The 17,671-nt window shown below is 37.8% G+C and overlaps 1 protein-coding gene across 1 annotated transcript in view; it reads left to right on the forward strand.

The window, feature by feature from the left end:
• The window catches only part of cables1 (Cdk5 and Abl enzyme substrate 1), a 94,213-nt gene that overhangs the window by 59,786 nt on the left and 16,756 nt on the right, over nt 1-17,671 (forward strand). The window contains exons 6-7 of the mRNA XM_028803672.2: nt 93-249; nt 1,635-1,738. Coding sequence (XP_028659505.1) covers nt 93-249; nt 1,635-1,738 — 261 coding nt within the window. The remainder of the gene's footprint in view (nt 1-92; nt 250-1,634; nt 1,739-17,671) is intronic.

Genomic DNA, 17,671 nt, shown 5'->3' on the forward strand with positions numbered 1-17,671 from the left:
CTTTTTCATATGACTGTATATATGTATATATAATATACTGTATATATAGTGTGTGTATGTAATAAAAATGTTTTTTTTTTTCCTTCTGTCAGACTGTTTCGTATACCCAGTTTCTTTATCCCACCAATGCCTTGAGTGTGAGAAGAAACACCATTGATTCAACTGCCTCTTTCTCCCAGTTTCGCAACACAAGCCATCGCAGCCTTAATTTAGCCAGGGCCAACAGTGCTCAGGGGAGCATTGATACAGGTACATCTGTCTGTTTTGTTGAAATCAATGTTAAAAAAAATTAATTGATTGAGAGGCAACTTAAAGCTGAGAGAAATATTTTAAAATGAATATTTTAAAACTTTTTTTAATACTACATACATGCATTGCTTTGTGTTTTTATCATAAAATAATATTATCAATACATTAGTTTATGTTAATATTGCAGAAAATATCCATTTTAAACTACAGTACAGCATTACAGAAGCTTTTCATGTGGGAATAACCGTGTACTTTGAACAGGTTCTTATCTTTTTTTTTTATTTCAGCCATTGTGTTAAGATGGTAACTTTCTGAGACTTTGCAACCTTGTAACCTTTGATCTGGTGTTTAGGCACTCTGCTAATTTTCCTCTGTCATTGTGTGAGTTGCTACTGAAATGTGCAGAGTAATTGTAGTGCCTGGAAGCTCTGTTAAATGTTGCATTTTTAGTTTTGTACGGTGCTGGTATGCAGCATTCAAATCAGATTTTAAATGTCCTATACTTTTTTAAAGTATGGTCAGTCTTTTACTAGAAGTTCCTAAATTGAAAGGTGGAGGCAGGCAAAAATACAGACTATTGTGGACACTATGATTTACAATGCATAATTCATGAGCTATACAGGCCTTTATATTGTGTGGCACCCGGATGGGGCTCACGCCAGGCCGGGACACCCAGGAAGACAGGAGGAGGGCTCATTCCTCCTCCAGACCGCGAGGGGGCGTCCGCCCTGGTTGTATTGGGGGCCACTGGTACAGGGCTTGGAAGCCCAACCCTGTAGGGGCCCGTGGCCACCGCCAGGGGGTGCCCCGATGCCGTGGGGACCCTGGACCCCAGCGCTTCCGCCATACCTGGAAGTGCTGGGGGGGAAGAATAGAGGGGACACCCGGAGTGCTTCCAGGTACGCAGCTGACACTTCCGCCACACTGGAGAATGCCGATGGAAGATTGCCGGGGAGCACCTGGAGCACATCCGGGTGTGTATAAAAGGGGCCGCCTCCCTTCAGAAGGAGACAAGAGTCGGGTGGAAGGTAGATGATGTCGGGAGGAAGGCAAGGAGGCGGCCTGAAGAGAGAGAAGGCATTGTTGTGTGGCCAGGACTTTGGGGTTTGTGGGCACTTGGACTTTGTAAATAATATTGTAAATAAACGTGTGTTGGGTGACATGAGCGTGTCTGCCTGTCTGTGTCCGAGCCAGTCTCCACAATTGTTAATATAAAAATCACTTTTTATTTAAATGTATTATATTGTTTAGAAAGTTTTCATGCCAGGTTATTTGTTTCTTCTACCTTAGAGTAATGCATTTTCATGTGCTTTCAAACTTCATTAACTTCAGTAATGAAATTAAACAGGTACATGTTTAATTATTATGCTGTTCCTCTTCTGCAGGGAATGACATTGGAGAATTTTTGGAATATGATCCAAACCTACTGGATGACCCACAGTGGCCCTGTGGAAAACATAAACGGGTGCTCATTTTCCCATCCTACATGGTAAGTGCATCTGAAGAAGCATATACAAAATAGTGTTATTGACATTTGTGAATGAAAGGTAAATTACTTAAATTCTCATTATACTAACTGTGGTGTCAGCATTGTCAAAAGGTTTCTCTCCTCTATCTTTATATCTTTGTAGCTAACCATGTCACAGGTATTGTCTGTAGTAACCCTTTAAAGTGACACCCTCCCCCAATATTTCTATAGACCGCATGTACAGTAATCAGATTAATGTTTGGAAAGTCATTGTCTGTATAGTTTTTATCTTGCATTGGGAAATTTGCAAACTTGTTTTGAAACTTTGAAATAAACAAATGATCTATCTTATGCAACAGCCATTCTTGGCAAGTACAGACCATTTGTTATTATACATACCAGTCCAAAAATGCTGTCTTTATCAGTAATGTCATTTTGTAGTGGGAGACAGTCTGTTTGTCTTTTAACTGCTGTGTAGTTCAAATTATTCAGACCCTCCTATCTTGTATCCATTAATGATTTTCTTGACAGCAACAACTCATGTTTTTGGTCACACCTGCTTTATTTTTCATATCATATCTGCTATAAATCGGATATAAGACATTAGTTTTAATTATTTTTAAAACTATGGTGGTACATTGACTTGTTACCTGTGCACAACAGAATTTAAAGTAAATATGCCAATATATAGTGATTTCACATTTTGATATGCAAATCTTTTTACTCAAATTTTTATTCATTATGTTCGTAATCCTTCAAAGGTAATATGTAGCCCTTGACTTTAGGAAAATGATAGTTTGTTTTAAAAAGAACATTGGAACATTATAATATACTGTACTAATCCATACTTGATAGTGATATTTCTAACTATAAATTTTATTAAATGTGTGATATTTGTGTTACTATAAGGAATTCCACTCAAATGCTGGACAAGCTTTTTGACTTTGTATTTTAAAAGTAACAACTGTGTGAAAAATTAAATGCATCCTTAGCTTTGTTTTAAAATTTGGCACTGATTGTTTATTGCATTTTTTTTAGCTACCTACTCATAGATCCTAGAAGAAATTATTGTTAACTCTTCCACATGGAAATGCCTCATACATGTAATTATTTTACCATTTTCATGCATACAGAGCCCATCAAAAAACTCCCAATTCGGTCACCTCCAACCCTTACATCCATACAGTATGATATAAATATGTACTTCAGCCATTCTAAACCTAGCCATTCCTAATTTTTGAAATATTTTTGGATGCACATGAATAATTTTGAAGGCCCTGGCATAACAACCATTTCTAGGTCAGCACCAAGATTTCTTCTACTCTGAGGCACTTTTTCGTTTACACTTAGCCTTTTATAATATATGGCATTGCAAGACCACAGCCCTAACTTTGATACAGTGGAACCTCGAGATACGATCACCTCTGTATACGAGAAATTCAAAATACGAGGAAAGTATGAGCGAAAAATTCAGATCTAAATACGAGCATTGGCTCGCGTAACGAGCCACGAGCCAGGCTGTGGGTATAGCTCGCGGCTTAGCAAGGGGGCGTGGTAGCAGTTGCGAGCCGCGATCTGCGGTGTCTGCGTTTCTCACTTAAGTGCACAGGTGGGAAACTGCCCACATCCATGATTGTTCCTGTGGCTGATGGGCTGCAGCTGCCATGTCCTCCCCGCATATATAGAGAAGCGCGAGCCGGTTAAGGGGGAGAAAAAGTAAAAGAAAAGAGAGAGAGAGAGAGGCAGGCAGGCAGGCAGGCTGGCTCGCGTGTAGCTGAACAGGCGAGCCAAACAGCTGAAGCAGGACGGTGTAGAGAAGGTCAGCTGCATTAAGAGTGTCTCGCCTGTTGCAGAGCCCGCAGGTGAGACGCTAACAGAGAAGAAGCACCGGGGATTGTCATCTGTTTTTTAAAGACGGCATCCTTTTGACGTTTTAACCTCGTGTTAAAGGATTGTTATTCTTGTGTATTTTAAACCTCCACTTCACAACTGTTTTAAGGATTATTTATTTAAAGATTTATTGAATGCTCTACTGCACCTGTTTTGATTCTTTTAATAATCAGTTATATTATTTACCAGTGTTATTTATTAAAGGTAGACTACAGTATATATAATTTATCAGTGTTATTTGTTAGGAAAATTGATTTTTATGTTAATATATTTGGGGTGCAGAACGGATTAACTGGATTTCCATTATTTTCAATGGGGAAGTTTGTTCTAGGTACGAGAAATTCGCTATACAAGCTCAGTTCTGGAACGAATTAAACTCGTATCTAGAGGTTCCACTGTATTTACAAAGCATATTACTATAAACCCTGTCCTGCTCTATACGATGTTTGCTGTGGTTTTTCTTTCTTGATAATTGTCATTTATTATTGATCTCTTATGAATAACCTTTCATGGTGCAGTCTCAGTCTATTTTTTAAATTCAGAACGTGTATTGAGCAAAAATCAAGATGCCTTTAGCTAGCTAGCTAGCTAGATAGATAGATACTTTATTAATCCCAAGGGGAAATTCACATACTCCAGCAGCAGCATACTGATACAAAAACAATATTAAATTAAAGAGTAATAAAAATGCAGGTAAAAACAGACAATAACTTTGAATAGGTACTGCAACATTAATCTGTTTTTCTTATGGACATTCAGTTAGGTCCATAAATATTTGGACAGAGACAACTTTTTTTCTAATTTTGGTTCTGTACATTACCACAATGAATTTTAAATGAAACAACTCAGATGCAGTTGAAGTTCAGACTTTCAGCTTTAATTCATTGGGGTGAACAAAACGATTGCATAAAAATGTGAGGCAACTAAAGCATTTTTTTAACATAATCCCTTCATTTCAGGGGCTCAAAAGTAATTGGACAATTGACTCAAAGTCTATTTCATGGGCAGGTGTGGGCAAGTCCGTCGTTATGTCATTATCAATTAAGCAGATAAAAGGCCTGGAGTTGATTTGAGGTGTGGTGCTTGCATGTGGAAGATTTTGCTGTGAACAGACAACATGCAGTCAAAGGAGCTCTCCATGCAGTTGAAAGAAGCCATCCTTAAGCTGCGAAAACAGAAAAAAACCATCCGACAAATTGCTACAATATTACCTTAGCATAGCATATATAGAGACCATGGTGGCATAAACATTCCACAGCATGGTGGAACACAAGTTTTCTTCACAAATCTTTTAAATTTTATATAAAAAAATAAAAAAATAGCAAAAACAAAAAATCTGAAAACTGAGTCACCTCTGCATCTAACAGTAGCACTCCTAATGCTAGTCCTACTACTTCAGCCACAATGTTGTTCTTGCCAGCAAGACAGAAGAAGTGAATATTAATTAAAAAGATAGCACATCAGCAGTGGATCTGATCATGCTCTATCCCTGCCTCCTTTGTTAACAGCACTCCAAAAGCATAAACTGTTGGAACATAACTTGACTGCTGCCAGTCTCACAACTGTGCTTTTCCAGGTAAATACTTTGAAAAGGAAAACTTTTCCTGTTCTTTCCAGCCACAGTGGTCTGATCAATATAGGTGTACAATAGAGAGAGTGTTTTTTGTTTTGCATGCCTCCAGGCTGTGCAAAAGAAACCTGGTGGCTTTAGATCAGTATGGGCAGATTGTTTGTTTGTTTGTTTATATATATGTGTATATATATTTATAATAGTGGAGATTTTCCAGATGGTACCATGCTACAACATTTCTTTATATAGCACATTTTCATAGAAAAATAGTTTCGCAAAGTAATTTATAAAAGGTAAAAAAAAAATTACTTTTACCACAGTGAAAAAATAAAGAATGCGTAAATGAATGGTAACAACATCAAAGGCAACTACAGATTGTGGCTGGGTGGTAGAAAACAAAAATCAAAATATCTATTAGCAACAAAAAAAAATTAATGTTGACAGTTAGGATTATCTTGTAGCCATACTCTATGAACTGTTCCTGTGCCCACTGTTGTGAATAGATGTAAAGCTAAAATATTCGATCATGCAATATTAATTTTAATCTTTTCACAATAGACATTCTATAAATAAATTATTAAAAGAAACCTTTTACCTTAATTACCCATATGGTACACTCCTTTTAAAATATCTTTCACCAGTCTATAGTCAGTGATGCAGGGAATGATCACTAATATTGGAGTGTTCTGGACTTCAGTTAAATTAATTACATAGGCAAATAGTTTTTATAGGCTTATTAGAGCACACATGTGCTTCAGCTTTAGTGATTATTGGGTTATTTCTTGGCCTTGTAGGCAATTACTAGAGATACTGTACCTTGTCAGTGGTAGAACTCTTGTAGAATTATATCATGATGGTATCTGGCATTCAGTCTCCTACTTCACTACACATCATTGAATAGGTTACATTTTCAAGGGTGTACTTCGTTCCTCACTTGATATTTTATGAACTGAACAGACTGATCCTTGACATTCATTAAAGAATATTTCATGATTTATTTATTAAACTTTAAAATATGAATTTGTTATAAAGGTACATTAACATAAAAGCCCTGTTAATGTAGCATCAACAACATACCATTGCATTTAGAAAGGTTTTTATAGAAAGGTGGTTGTAAAACAGAAGGGGAATTTCAAAAGATATGTAAATTAGTGCTAGATTATAACTTAATCTGAAGTCATAGCTTCAAGTACCAAACACAAAAATGGCTTGAATTAACTTGGATGGTTTAATTGAAGGGAGAAGACAACTTTTGATACTGTCCTAATACCTTACAGTTAATGTATCTGCACTGTATGATACATTTTATAGTATTGCAAATTGTCAGCAATCTTAATGGTCCCAGCCACTTTTAAAAGTTTTGTAAATATAATTGTGCACTTTCTTGTTGTTGTATTTTTTTGATACTGTTACTTCTGTATACATTAAATGTTCATACTGGAAATAATGACGTTTTGTTTAAATGTGCAGGACTTGAAATGCTGCGCAGAACTGTGGGTATCTTTGTAGCACTGCTACATAAATTTATTTGCTGGTTTATCTTTTTTCTCTCAATGTGAACTCTGTCTCCATCTGATCACATCTACGGTACAGTGTAAGATGGGCAGGTTGGATATATGTAAATAGGGAGGAATTTTGTGAGGTATGGGTCTGTTGCTGTGATTTCTGGGAGGATGCCATGGAAACAGATGCTGATATACAGTTAAAAAAGAGCGCGAAAAGGCAGGAAGAGAAGAAAAACAGTCCAAGTTTTATGGCGGAGGGGAAAGGCGTGACCTATCTGAAGCCAGGAAAGGATTATTTCTTGTTGCGCATCAACATCCTATACAGTTTGGTGGAGGCCACCTTGAAGAAATCCCTGTGCACTGAAGGAAGTGGACTGGACAGTTGAAAGGATCGACTGAGCAATAAATAATTTTTTATTCTGGGATGGCACATCTGAAGAATTGAAACATTGGGAGATATTTTATCTTATAAAGAGACTAAACTGAGTGGACATTGTGGGATATTTTGGGTCTATGATTTGTATGTTATTTGTATACTGTATATGTTGGAAGAGGGGGTGGGCCGTTTCAGAATCGGCATATGTCTGGGGAGTTTGTGTGATTTGCATATAATTCATTAATTACATTTTTCTCTGCACTGTTTCTCTGGGTCATTTTTGGATAATACAATTTTATTAGTTGATGTGATCTTTTCAGCGTAGCTGGAAGGGGTCCGAAGGCAGTTTGGGGTTGACGTGGAATCCGTAATTAATATATCACTATAAACGTGGTGAATCGTAGCGGTTAGAACCACTACATCTTGTACAAGTTAAGTAATTCCTGCAAATTCTTTTAATGCGCAAACTTTCAGCACATATTTATTTGGTAGGCTGTCTGTCTTGATTGTTGCAAGAATATTTGACATCTTTTGAAACTTACAGTAATTATGCCTAATTTCTTACTTATGAATTAATATATTTTTCATTGCATACATTTTGTTAAGCTCGCATGCATAGGATGTTAACTTACCTGTTGCAGTTAATCTTGACTGGAGCATAGAACTGCACAACTGTGCTATAGGAGTCAAGGGCGTGGCATGCAATGCCCTTTGTTTAAAATAAGCTTTATAAGAAACTCGAGTACATTTTGTTAAGTTAAAGGCTAAAAACAAGCTGAAATATATTTTGACCCAAAAATCTATGTTATATAGCAGGGTTTGTGTAGTTGTGCTATTTACAGTAAATAAAGGAGTGCTCAGGCTTCAGTAGGGTACAGTTATATGGACAATAATGTGGACCCAAGCTTAGTTAAAGGGTTGACTGTGCCTATCAGGAGAAGTCTCCTCATGCTGATGTGACCTATACAGGTGAGTTCGTTTGTGGAAACACCATGGTTCAGGATTGTTTTTAAAAAAGAATTCTGCCAGCAAGGTTTTAACCTTGATTATATTGGATTATTTATTGTTTGTTTGTTGGTTTTAAACCTCCATCCACACTCCAGTTTTTGTCATGCATTACTTATTTATTGACTATTTAACTCTGCAATTTTGCACTTTGTTTTGTGGAGTAAAGCACTTATCACTTTGTACAAAGACTTGTTCACTGTGTATGTCCTCACTTGCTCGTCTTATCCTCAGTTATGACTATCAACCGCTCCAACCAGGACCTTCACAATTGAAATCAAAATTCCAGAAATTGACTTAGTTTGTTTAGTGGATTTGTATCTGGGTTTGCCCTCTTTATTTGGCAAACCGACCACTGCCAATTTGTGGCTTTGTTGAAATGCATAATTGTCATTTTCTCAAAATGTTTACGGTGGGCTAACTGCCGTTAAATCTGAATTTAAATAGTAAATTCGGTGACACATACAAACAAATAAGAAAGAATGCTCGAAAGATATTTTTCAGTAAAATCTGCCATAGATATACCCACATCTCAGGTAGCCACCTAACTCTGAAAGTGGGACATTAGAGCATAAAAATAAGAACTTTATAGAATGTATTTCTGTATGATAACAGTTCATATTTATTTCATTGTAATCTCAAAGTAAATGTGTTAACTGGCAAACTAATAACAGTCATAGTTATTTTCAAACATGGTTACTGGAATTTTGCAGAGCAGGAAGGAAGAACCTATTCTGGCACCACCCAACACAATGCGTTTATCACTGGGTCCACTCACACACATACTCACACTTGCACTGGGACCATTTAACCAGACATGCACAGCTTTAACAATGTAGGAGGATAACTGAAGTACTCTAAAGAACAGTATGGACAATGAGAAAACTCCATGCAGACAACTGGGTGCTGGAGTTTTACATAGTATGCTGGATCTTTAAGGTGGCAGTACTAATCATTGCACACTACTGTGCCACCTAAGCTATAAATGTGTTAACTATACTTCAGGTAAATATGTCAAATTTCTTAAATTAACCACATTCACACTTATAGCCTTATGACTGCTTAACTGTCTTAAAGTTACAGACAATTATACTCTAATAGGAAAAACTGTATAGTATGGATGGAAAAAATAAAAAAACCTTTTTAGCATGTTTTATTTTTAAATTCTGTAGATTAAGAATTACTCCACTGAAGCAATTTTTCCATGCACGTTTGGCTTTTTGGCTAAATATGAATGGAAATCTCTCCATGATAAATAGAACATGTATTTATTTAAAGTTAAAAAAACAGAAATAACTATTTGAAAGACTGGGTGACAACTTAATCCACTAAAATATATTATATAAATTGTGATGTTAAAAAAAAAAAAAAAATGTCTGAAATATTAATGTCAGTGTTTTTTTTAAACTGTGGGTTTTTGACACCACCCACCCACATTTGTCCCACAGAGTTTGAAAACAAACCTTGTGTTAAATTTAAGGGAGATCCCCCCCCCCATTTCAAAAATTAATTTCAAGCCCATTTAATGTTTTATATTTACTTTTGATTATGGTTAATTTTAATAAAAAGAAAGCCTTGATTTAATAGAGTAATAGAGGATGTGTGGCTTTTGATAAAAACTAACTGTAAAACACAAGGTTGCCAATTCAGCCCCCACAACTGATTGACCATATAGTCCTGAGTAAGTCACCTGATCTGCTGGTATTTCAAGACTTAAAAATATTTGTGTTGGTGTATATACATGTTTTTCAAGTGGTTGAATACCTGGTTAAGTACTTTGTGTACAGCATATGAAAATACTACATAAAGTAAGTTTGCTTGGAGTGCATATATTACACGTTGCTAAGTTTAATATTTAAAAAGAAGTAAACCATACTCTGACTTTATCTGTTTACTTATTTGGAAACCATATTAGCAAGGCTTGTCATAACCACTACAGATTACAAAATTTAGTAATATCTTAATTACTAAGGGGTTCTGCCCCCTGCTTGCTTCGCTTGCCAACCCCCGTGTTTGGTTAATCGGATATACAATTTTAAAAGCTTTTTTTTTCCTGTTTGGAATTGTTTCAATTTCATTATTTGCACTTTAACTTTAAAGCATGGAATTACCTTTTCTTCAAGATTGCATTGAATTTTGATTCCGTTTTTGGAGATACATTGTGACAACGCAACATACAACTGCCCGTGAGTGAATATCATTTCTTTTTCTCTAATAAATAATCCAACTTTTTCTAATGTTTGTCCCTGTGATTTAATTGTCATAACAGAAGCTATTCTCATGGGAAACTGTAAACATTTTAATAAGAATGGCATATCAAGGTCTCCTTTGGTGTCGTTATTTGCAGAATATGTACTACATTACCTTTCTTGTAACCTGTTAAAGTTTGCATCGCTTCTCCATGATCATAAATATACACCTGACCGAATTGTGTTTTCTTCGAAATTAAACTTCTTGTTGCTTTAACTGTTGTGGGACCACAGATTCTCATAGCATATGGTCCATTATTGTGTAAATCTACGTTTTGAGCATTAAATGATGTGAAGGCGAAAAGATTATTGTAGACTCCAATATTTTGCCTGTAGTGTTTGTGGATTCTGCAGTGTCCTGGCGCCCTGCTCAGGGTTTGTTCCTGACTTGCACCATGTGCTGGTTGGGATTGGCTCCAGCAGACCCCCCGTGACCCTGTTTTCGGATATAGCAGGTTGGGAAATGACTGACAGACTGTTTGTGGATTTCACTTTCCCCAAACATCAAATCTTTCCATTCTCTTGGATACACCTCCTCATTGTGTAGAAACACTACTTTTCCCTGATGACAACACGAATTAGACGATCTGCAAGTCTCTGACTTACTTCAAAGCCTTACAATATTTCCATACTTCTGGCATATCACCTATGTCCATATATTCGATCTCTAGTCACCTTTCCGTTATTTCAGCGAGTAATAATTTCTCTTTTTTTAGCGCTAATGCGATCTTTATCTTTTTTTTGATAGTTTCAAATTTTTCTGCTTTTATATTCTATAACTTGCTCTGCATGTATATCGCGCCCACGTTTTTGTGTGTCTTTTGAATTCCACTGTTTTCATTATCTGTAACCTCCTCTGCATGTTTTTCGCCCCCTCGTTTTTGAACCTCTTTATGACATTTTACTTTGTTTTCCACTGTCTTTTATTTCTAACCTTGCTTTGTCTTGCTATTTTTTCAATTACATCTGGTCCGTGATGATTATTTTCCCTTTTTTTGAGTAATAATTTCCTTTTGTTTGTGCTAATGCGATCTTTACTATCTTTTTTTGATACTGTAACAACCTCTGCATCTGGCTTGAAAAGAGATGTAAAAAAAAAAAACAGACAGACGTAGTAAAGTCTCACAAAAATTTCACTTGATCAATCAATAAATAAGAACCGTGACTTCGTAACCCCAAACACAACCTTCTAGCACCCTGTCCAACCCCTCCTCCCGTCCCGGTTCTCCCCCAATACAGCATCAATCAATACCTTGCTGTCAGTCTTCTGTGTTGTACTCCGCCCTCCCTCAATTGGGCCTAACAGTCACTCAAAAAAAAAAGCTTCAACATGGCTGGAACACTACAATACTTTAGAATTTTACTGCTTTCATATTCTTTACCTTCCTCTGCATGTGTATCGGGCCATCGTTTTTTTTTTTGTTTTTTTTTGAGCCTTTCGAATTCCACTGCTTTCATAATGTCTTATCTGCATTTTTTTTCTCTCCAACACTTGTGTCTCTTTTCTCCGTGCTGCTCTTTCTTCTTCGCTTAGTCGTTGACGTTTCATCCAGAATGTATTGTCCTTATACGCTTTATATGAGCTGAGAGTACAGGATCTGTGTCTGCTACATGCCTTTACATGAGTGAGTGTTTTGCGGCCCGTGGTCTTATTTGATATTGGTTGTAAGTAGGGCGTGTCCTGCAGGACAGTCTTGGGACAATCTCTTGGCACCAAGTCTCATGTTTGGCCACGGAGCGTCTCGTGGGGACCGTAATCTCTATTGTCTCGCGGGTCTTTTAAGTGTCTTCCGAGAAGATCACGTCTCGTCTCCCTGGTTTTTCTTTCCAAAATTTTTTTTTTAATAGATATCGTTTTAACCTTTTTGAAACCGCATGCTATCTTTGTGCAAAAAACTGCCAGAATGTTTGCAGCCTACTATTATTTACAGATTATGCAATAAATAAATCTGTACATTCAAAAGAATCAGTATATTTTGTGACATGTCAGTTCTTTTTCTGTATCCCATTAGAAATGCTTGAAAAAAGTATCTCGCACTGCATCATCTTTGTGATAACATTAGAAAAATCTCTGCTGTTGGTATGGTTATAATACTCCTAGCCACAAAAATGTTGTTTGACTTCTCCAGACATCTGTCTCCTAAACTACAGCACACCCAAAAGTAACAGGAAACCTAGGCCACTTCTTAGAACACTGATACAGTATAGTATAGCTTGATAGCAAACAAAACTCCTTGATAGCAAACAATACTCCTTGAAACAGGTTGCATTCATATCTCGAAGTGAGAGCCCAGCCACCACCAATCTTATTCTTTCGGTCTTTACCTGAAGATCAAGTCAGGGTAGGGACCTAGATTGGCTGGTAAATTGAGATTTGGCCTTCTGGCTTGGCTCCTTTTTCACCACTATATATTGGTTTAGTGACTGCGTAACTGCATTCACGACCCCAATCAGTCTGTTGTTCTCACCATCCCTTTTCCCCTCACTCGTGAACAAGATCCTGAAGTACTTAATGCTAGAATCTCTGAATCGTATGAAAAAAGTCATAATGCTGGGTCACCTTAAATTCCTTCATACCTTTCCATCAGCGTCTTTGTTTTGCAAATGTGTCAATCAGCGCAGGCAGCAAGCAACCTGCTATCCCTTACCCACCACCGACGCAGCTGAAGTTCTCCCAGCTCAAGTCTGTTTATCTGGGTGTGAGGTGCCTGGAGTTGTATAGGGTAAATAATATATCATTATTTGGAATACATACATTTCATGTGTGTTCCATGTCTGGGTGAATATAGGATGATAGGAAATATGAGGCAGGAAATGTTGAACACACAACTAAAAAAGAATGGAAGCATGGAACAAGGCGCGTTCGGAGTTAATGTGCCCAGCTTTCCAGATAAAAGTGCTTTCAGAGTTTGGAGTTGAAAGTGTTCTGGACAGTGGCTTCCCCCAGATGTTCCAGTCTATCTTCACTGCTCAGTTGAGCTTTCCAGGTCAATCCAGGCACCTCCTCCACCATCTGACCCAACCTGCCACCAGATGGTGATCAGTTGACAGCTCTACCCCTCTCTTCACCTGAGTGTCCAGAACGTACGGCCGCAAATATCGTAATATGGCTATGAAATCAGTCATAGATCTTTTGCTCTGATACCAAGTACACTTATGAGCCACCTTATGTTCAAACATGGTATTCATTATGGACAAACCATGCCTAGTACAGAAGTCCAATAACGAAACACCCCTCAGGTTTAGGTCAGGGAGGCCGTTCCTTCCATTCACACCTCTCCAGGTGTCCATCATTACCCTCATGGGTGTTGAAGTGTTTCAGTAGAAACATGGAGTCCAGAGCAGAGACCCTATCAAGGATCCGCTTAAGTGACTCCAAGAAGGCAACTCCAGAGTAAAGGAGAGTCCAGCCTCTTCCAAGGGGTTTGGTTCCAGAACTCAACAAGTGGGTAGACTAGAGCTCAGCTATATCTAGTTAGCAGATCTCTGCCTCCCCCAAGAGAGGTGACATTCCATTCCCTTACTGTCAGTTTGTGTGTCTGGGTTCCAGTCCACCAAGGTCTCTGCCTTCGACCGCTGCCCAGGTTACATCGCACCTGTCCTCTATTCCTCCTGCAGGTTGTGTGCCCACAGAAGGGCAGTCCCATGTTATGTTTTCAGGCTGTGCCCATCTAGGCCCTGTGGTAAGCCCAGCTGCGGGCACTTCTCCTAGGCCTCACTCCAGGGTACTCTATCTTTATAGAGCAGCGTTATTAGGGGCTGTGAATCGCTCTTTGTCTGACCCCTCACCTGAGGCCAATTTGCCTTGGGCAGCCCTACCAGGAACTTCTGACCTGGACAGCATAGTTCCCAGGGTCACAGGGGTACTTAAACCTCTCCACTACAATAAGGTGGTGATTCCCGGAGAGGAGGTTGCTTTCAGTCTGATTTACTAGAGAAAGTAATGGCTTAATCTCCTTGCGTTGTTCTTTCCTTTTTAATGAATTAGTGCCATTGATAATTATAGTAATACCTACTAAGGAAAATATATTTTTTCTGAAGGTATCTTCCTCAGTCACGAAGCCTAGCACTGCTGTAAAAGTGACATTCAATCTTGTGGTTAATTGTTAATAATTTAAGTTGGCTCATTCTCAGTATTTCTTGGTAGGACTGAAGCTTGTCAAAGCAAATAAATAAATATCTTGTACTGTGACTTGTTTTATCAGTTTGGGGTAATCTTGTATATACATTTAGGTAGTTTAGAGTGAGTGAGTCAGTGGTCATAGAACTGTCTTCACCTCACAGTCTACTGAGGTGAGAAATAACTCACCAGAGTTTGAAGATCGTTAGGGGTTGTTTTTTTTAAATACATGAACTCTTCAAGTTTTTTTTTTTTTCTCCCACCTTCTTCACACCTTAGGGCGGAGTGGTGATGTGAGGCTAGGGATCTGCGTCAGCAATCAGAAAGTTGCCGGTTCGAATCCCTTAAACATCAGAAGTGACTCTACTCCATTGGGCCCTTGAGCAAGGCCCTTCATCTGCAATTGCTTTGTCCTGGGTATCATGTTAACCCATATCCAGCCCTGCAAGCAGGTCCTCCAACTTACAGGGAAACCTTGGGGTTTGGTGGCAGGATTGGCTCTCCAGTCACCATTAAAAAATATATATATATGTATGGATGTCTATTATAGTTACATATTGTTTACTTGTTGCTTCAGAGTGATATAAAGTGTTTGTGTGTATATATGTACACCATATTTTTTCTAAAAAATATAACTGCAGGTGCAGCACATGTTTTGCAAGATTGTTTAGGTGCAAGAGACTAAAGGTTTCCAAAAAGGAGGACACATTAACAATGATAGCTGACAGATAGGGGCCTAAACAAAAACTGATTCCAAAGCACTGTATATAATCTATGTAACAACAAGAAATTTATTTATATATAAGAAATAAAAAACCCAAACAGTGCTGATGATCTACCCCCATCCCGTGGTCTGTGCAGTAGCTCAAAAACAGCAGTGATGTCAATTCACTATACCACCTTTGCTTATGACAGATTTGATAAGGGTAGCAACACAATACCAGTTCTGGATAAGACTGATTGGCCATTAATTTGGAATGCAGACAGTTTTAGTTGAATCACATTGTAGAATAAGGATGTTCAGTTCTTCAAATAATTCATTTTGGGATCTTCCATCTGGAAGTCAATGTACATATTTAAATTGAGTAAACTATATGAGGTATAGAGTATGCACAAAAAAAGTTGAAGATAGGGTGAGATCCAAGACCACTTGGACATGAGTAGATGAGCAGAAGAGGTTTATAAGTGCACTTATGCAGCAAACAGTAGAGAGCTGAAGCTGTCTTCCTGCGAGTGGTGAAATAACTCACCAGAGAGTAAAGATGATGACTGGATGGAGGAAATGTTAGTGAGTCTGTATAAGCCCATACTGTTGTGCAAAGAAATGCCCAGCAAATATTTACTAGACATGATATGACAGGGGGGTTGGGTGGTTGTTGTATATGCCAAGTAGAGTTTGTGCTGTTTTGTTTTAGTAGTTTTTGGCCTAAGTGCAAAGCTATCCGTATGAGACAAATGATTTGCTTCATATGATCCTTAAAACACCCCCTTGGCTATTAAGCTTAATTTTAACAGTATCCTCATACGAAGATGCTTTGCTTCAAAGGGGAACTTGTCAAAACAAAGGAAAAATGGTTGAGCGAATTGTATATTATTTCAGCTGAAGAATTCTCGAATGCACAGGATCAAAACTGTATTGAAGTAGCTAAACAATAAAAAAGTACATGCCCATTCAAAACTATACAGTTCTACATAGCTGAAGTAAACCAGCCGGGAAGAATAGAGGAGAATCGTCTACAAACAGCGCACAGAAAATCTCAAAAAGTTCAGTCCAGTAAAAGGTGCCTGTGTGTGTTTTATCTGGAATAAAATTATTTTGGGCAAAAAAGGTCAAATATTGCTTGGTGGTTTATTTTCACATATATAGCCAGGATATAAGCTGACCATACACCTGTCACTTCACCAAATAATGACACATTTTGTATTGTTTATTACAGACTTTTTATAGTCAACGTTTATGCAGTCTGTTTTCTCTCTCACTACTTATGATTGCCAAACCTTTTAAATCATTAGAGCAAAAATTCAGGATAAGTTTTTTAGCCTCTTAGATTTAGAGCTGCTTTTTGCTGTTACCTTTTGCCAGCTCGGCTGGCATAACTCTTTTGGTGAATAACTGGTTAAAGAGAAGGAAATGGGCACAAAGGGGAGCATTAAGCACAGCGGCCACTGACCTTATTTGCTTGGCATGGTTCTGTCCAGCGTCCAATTACTCTTTAACAAATTAGATGATATTATTTAACAGAGAGATATTGGTACTTGTTGCGATTTCTGTTTCTTAGAAATATGGCTATCCCCTAAAATATCTTACGTGCTACAGGGAGAAAATTGTCAGGTAGTTGGAAAGCCAGATGGATCAGGAAATTTAAATGTTAAATAAAATCAAAGCAAGCAATTGCAACCAAAAAAACACAAATGTGTGGCAAAGCCAAAATGTGATTCAAAACTCAAGGTCAATAAACCTGCTGCAGCCTGTCAGAATGGAAGGCACTTGTATAATGATTTCAGAAATATGTTCATATATTTGGAAAACTATATACATGTGGCAAGGATCATGTCATGTCTACGTGTGGGCCCACTCTCCCTAACAGTGAGCTATTGCCTTGTAGCAACACTCCAAACAACTCAAAAAAAAAGTTGATTGAAAAGCCTAAATCAGGAGATGGAGAAAGAAAATATCCAAGTCATAAAATATCATTTGGACACCAGTGAAATCAATAATTAAGAAACGGAAGAAATATGGTACAGCTGTAAATCTGCCTGGAGGAGAGAAGAGGGCCACCAGGAGGACCTCAGAGAACTCTAAAGAAGTTACAAGCTACAGTTTCTTAGATTGTTGTTCATACAACATCTGTTGCCTGGGTTCTTCATGAGTCGTGGCTTTATGGGAGAGTGGCAAAGTGAAAGCCACTGGTTTAAAAACAAATGTTTGGAAAACACTGAGGTCAACTGGAAAATGATTCTTTGGTTATGGATGAGACCAGAATTGGAAGTTTTTGGCCATCACACTAAACGCCATGTTTGTTATAAAACTCATACTGCACAGTATCAAAAATACATTATCCCACTCTGATGCATGCTGGTGGTAGCATCATTGCTGTGGGAATGCCTGCACCTCGGGAAAAGATGCATTTTGTAGTAAGACAATGACCTAAAACAGAAAGCCAAGCAACGCAGGAATGGCTTAAAAACATTATTATTATTCTGCAGTGGCACAGTCCAGATGTTAATCCAATTTGTCA

This window comes from Erpetoichthys calabaricus, chromosome 6, assembly GCF_900747795.2.
Source record: "Erpetoichthys calabaricus chromosome 6, fErpCal1.3, whole genome shotgun sequence".
Lineage (NCBI taxonomy): Eukaryota > Metazoa > Chordata > Cladistia > Polypteriformes > Polypteridae > Erpetoichthys > Erpetoichthys calabaricus.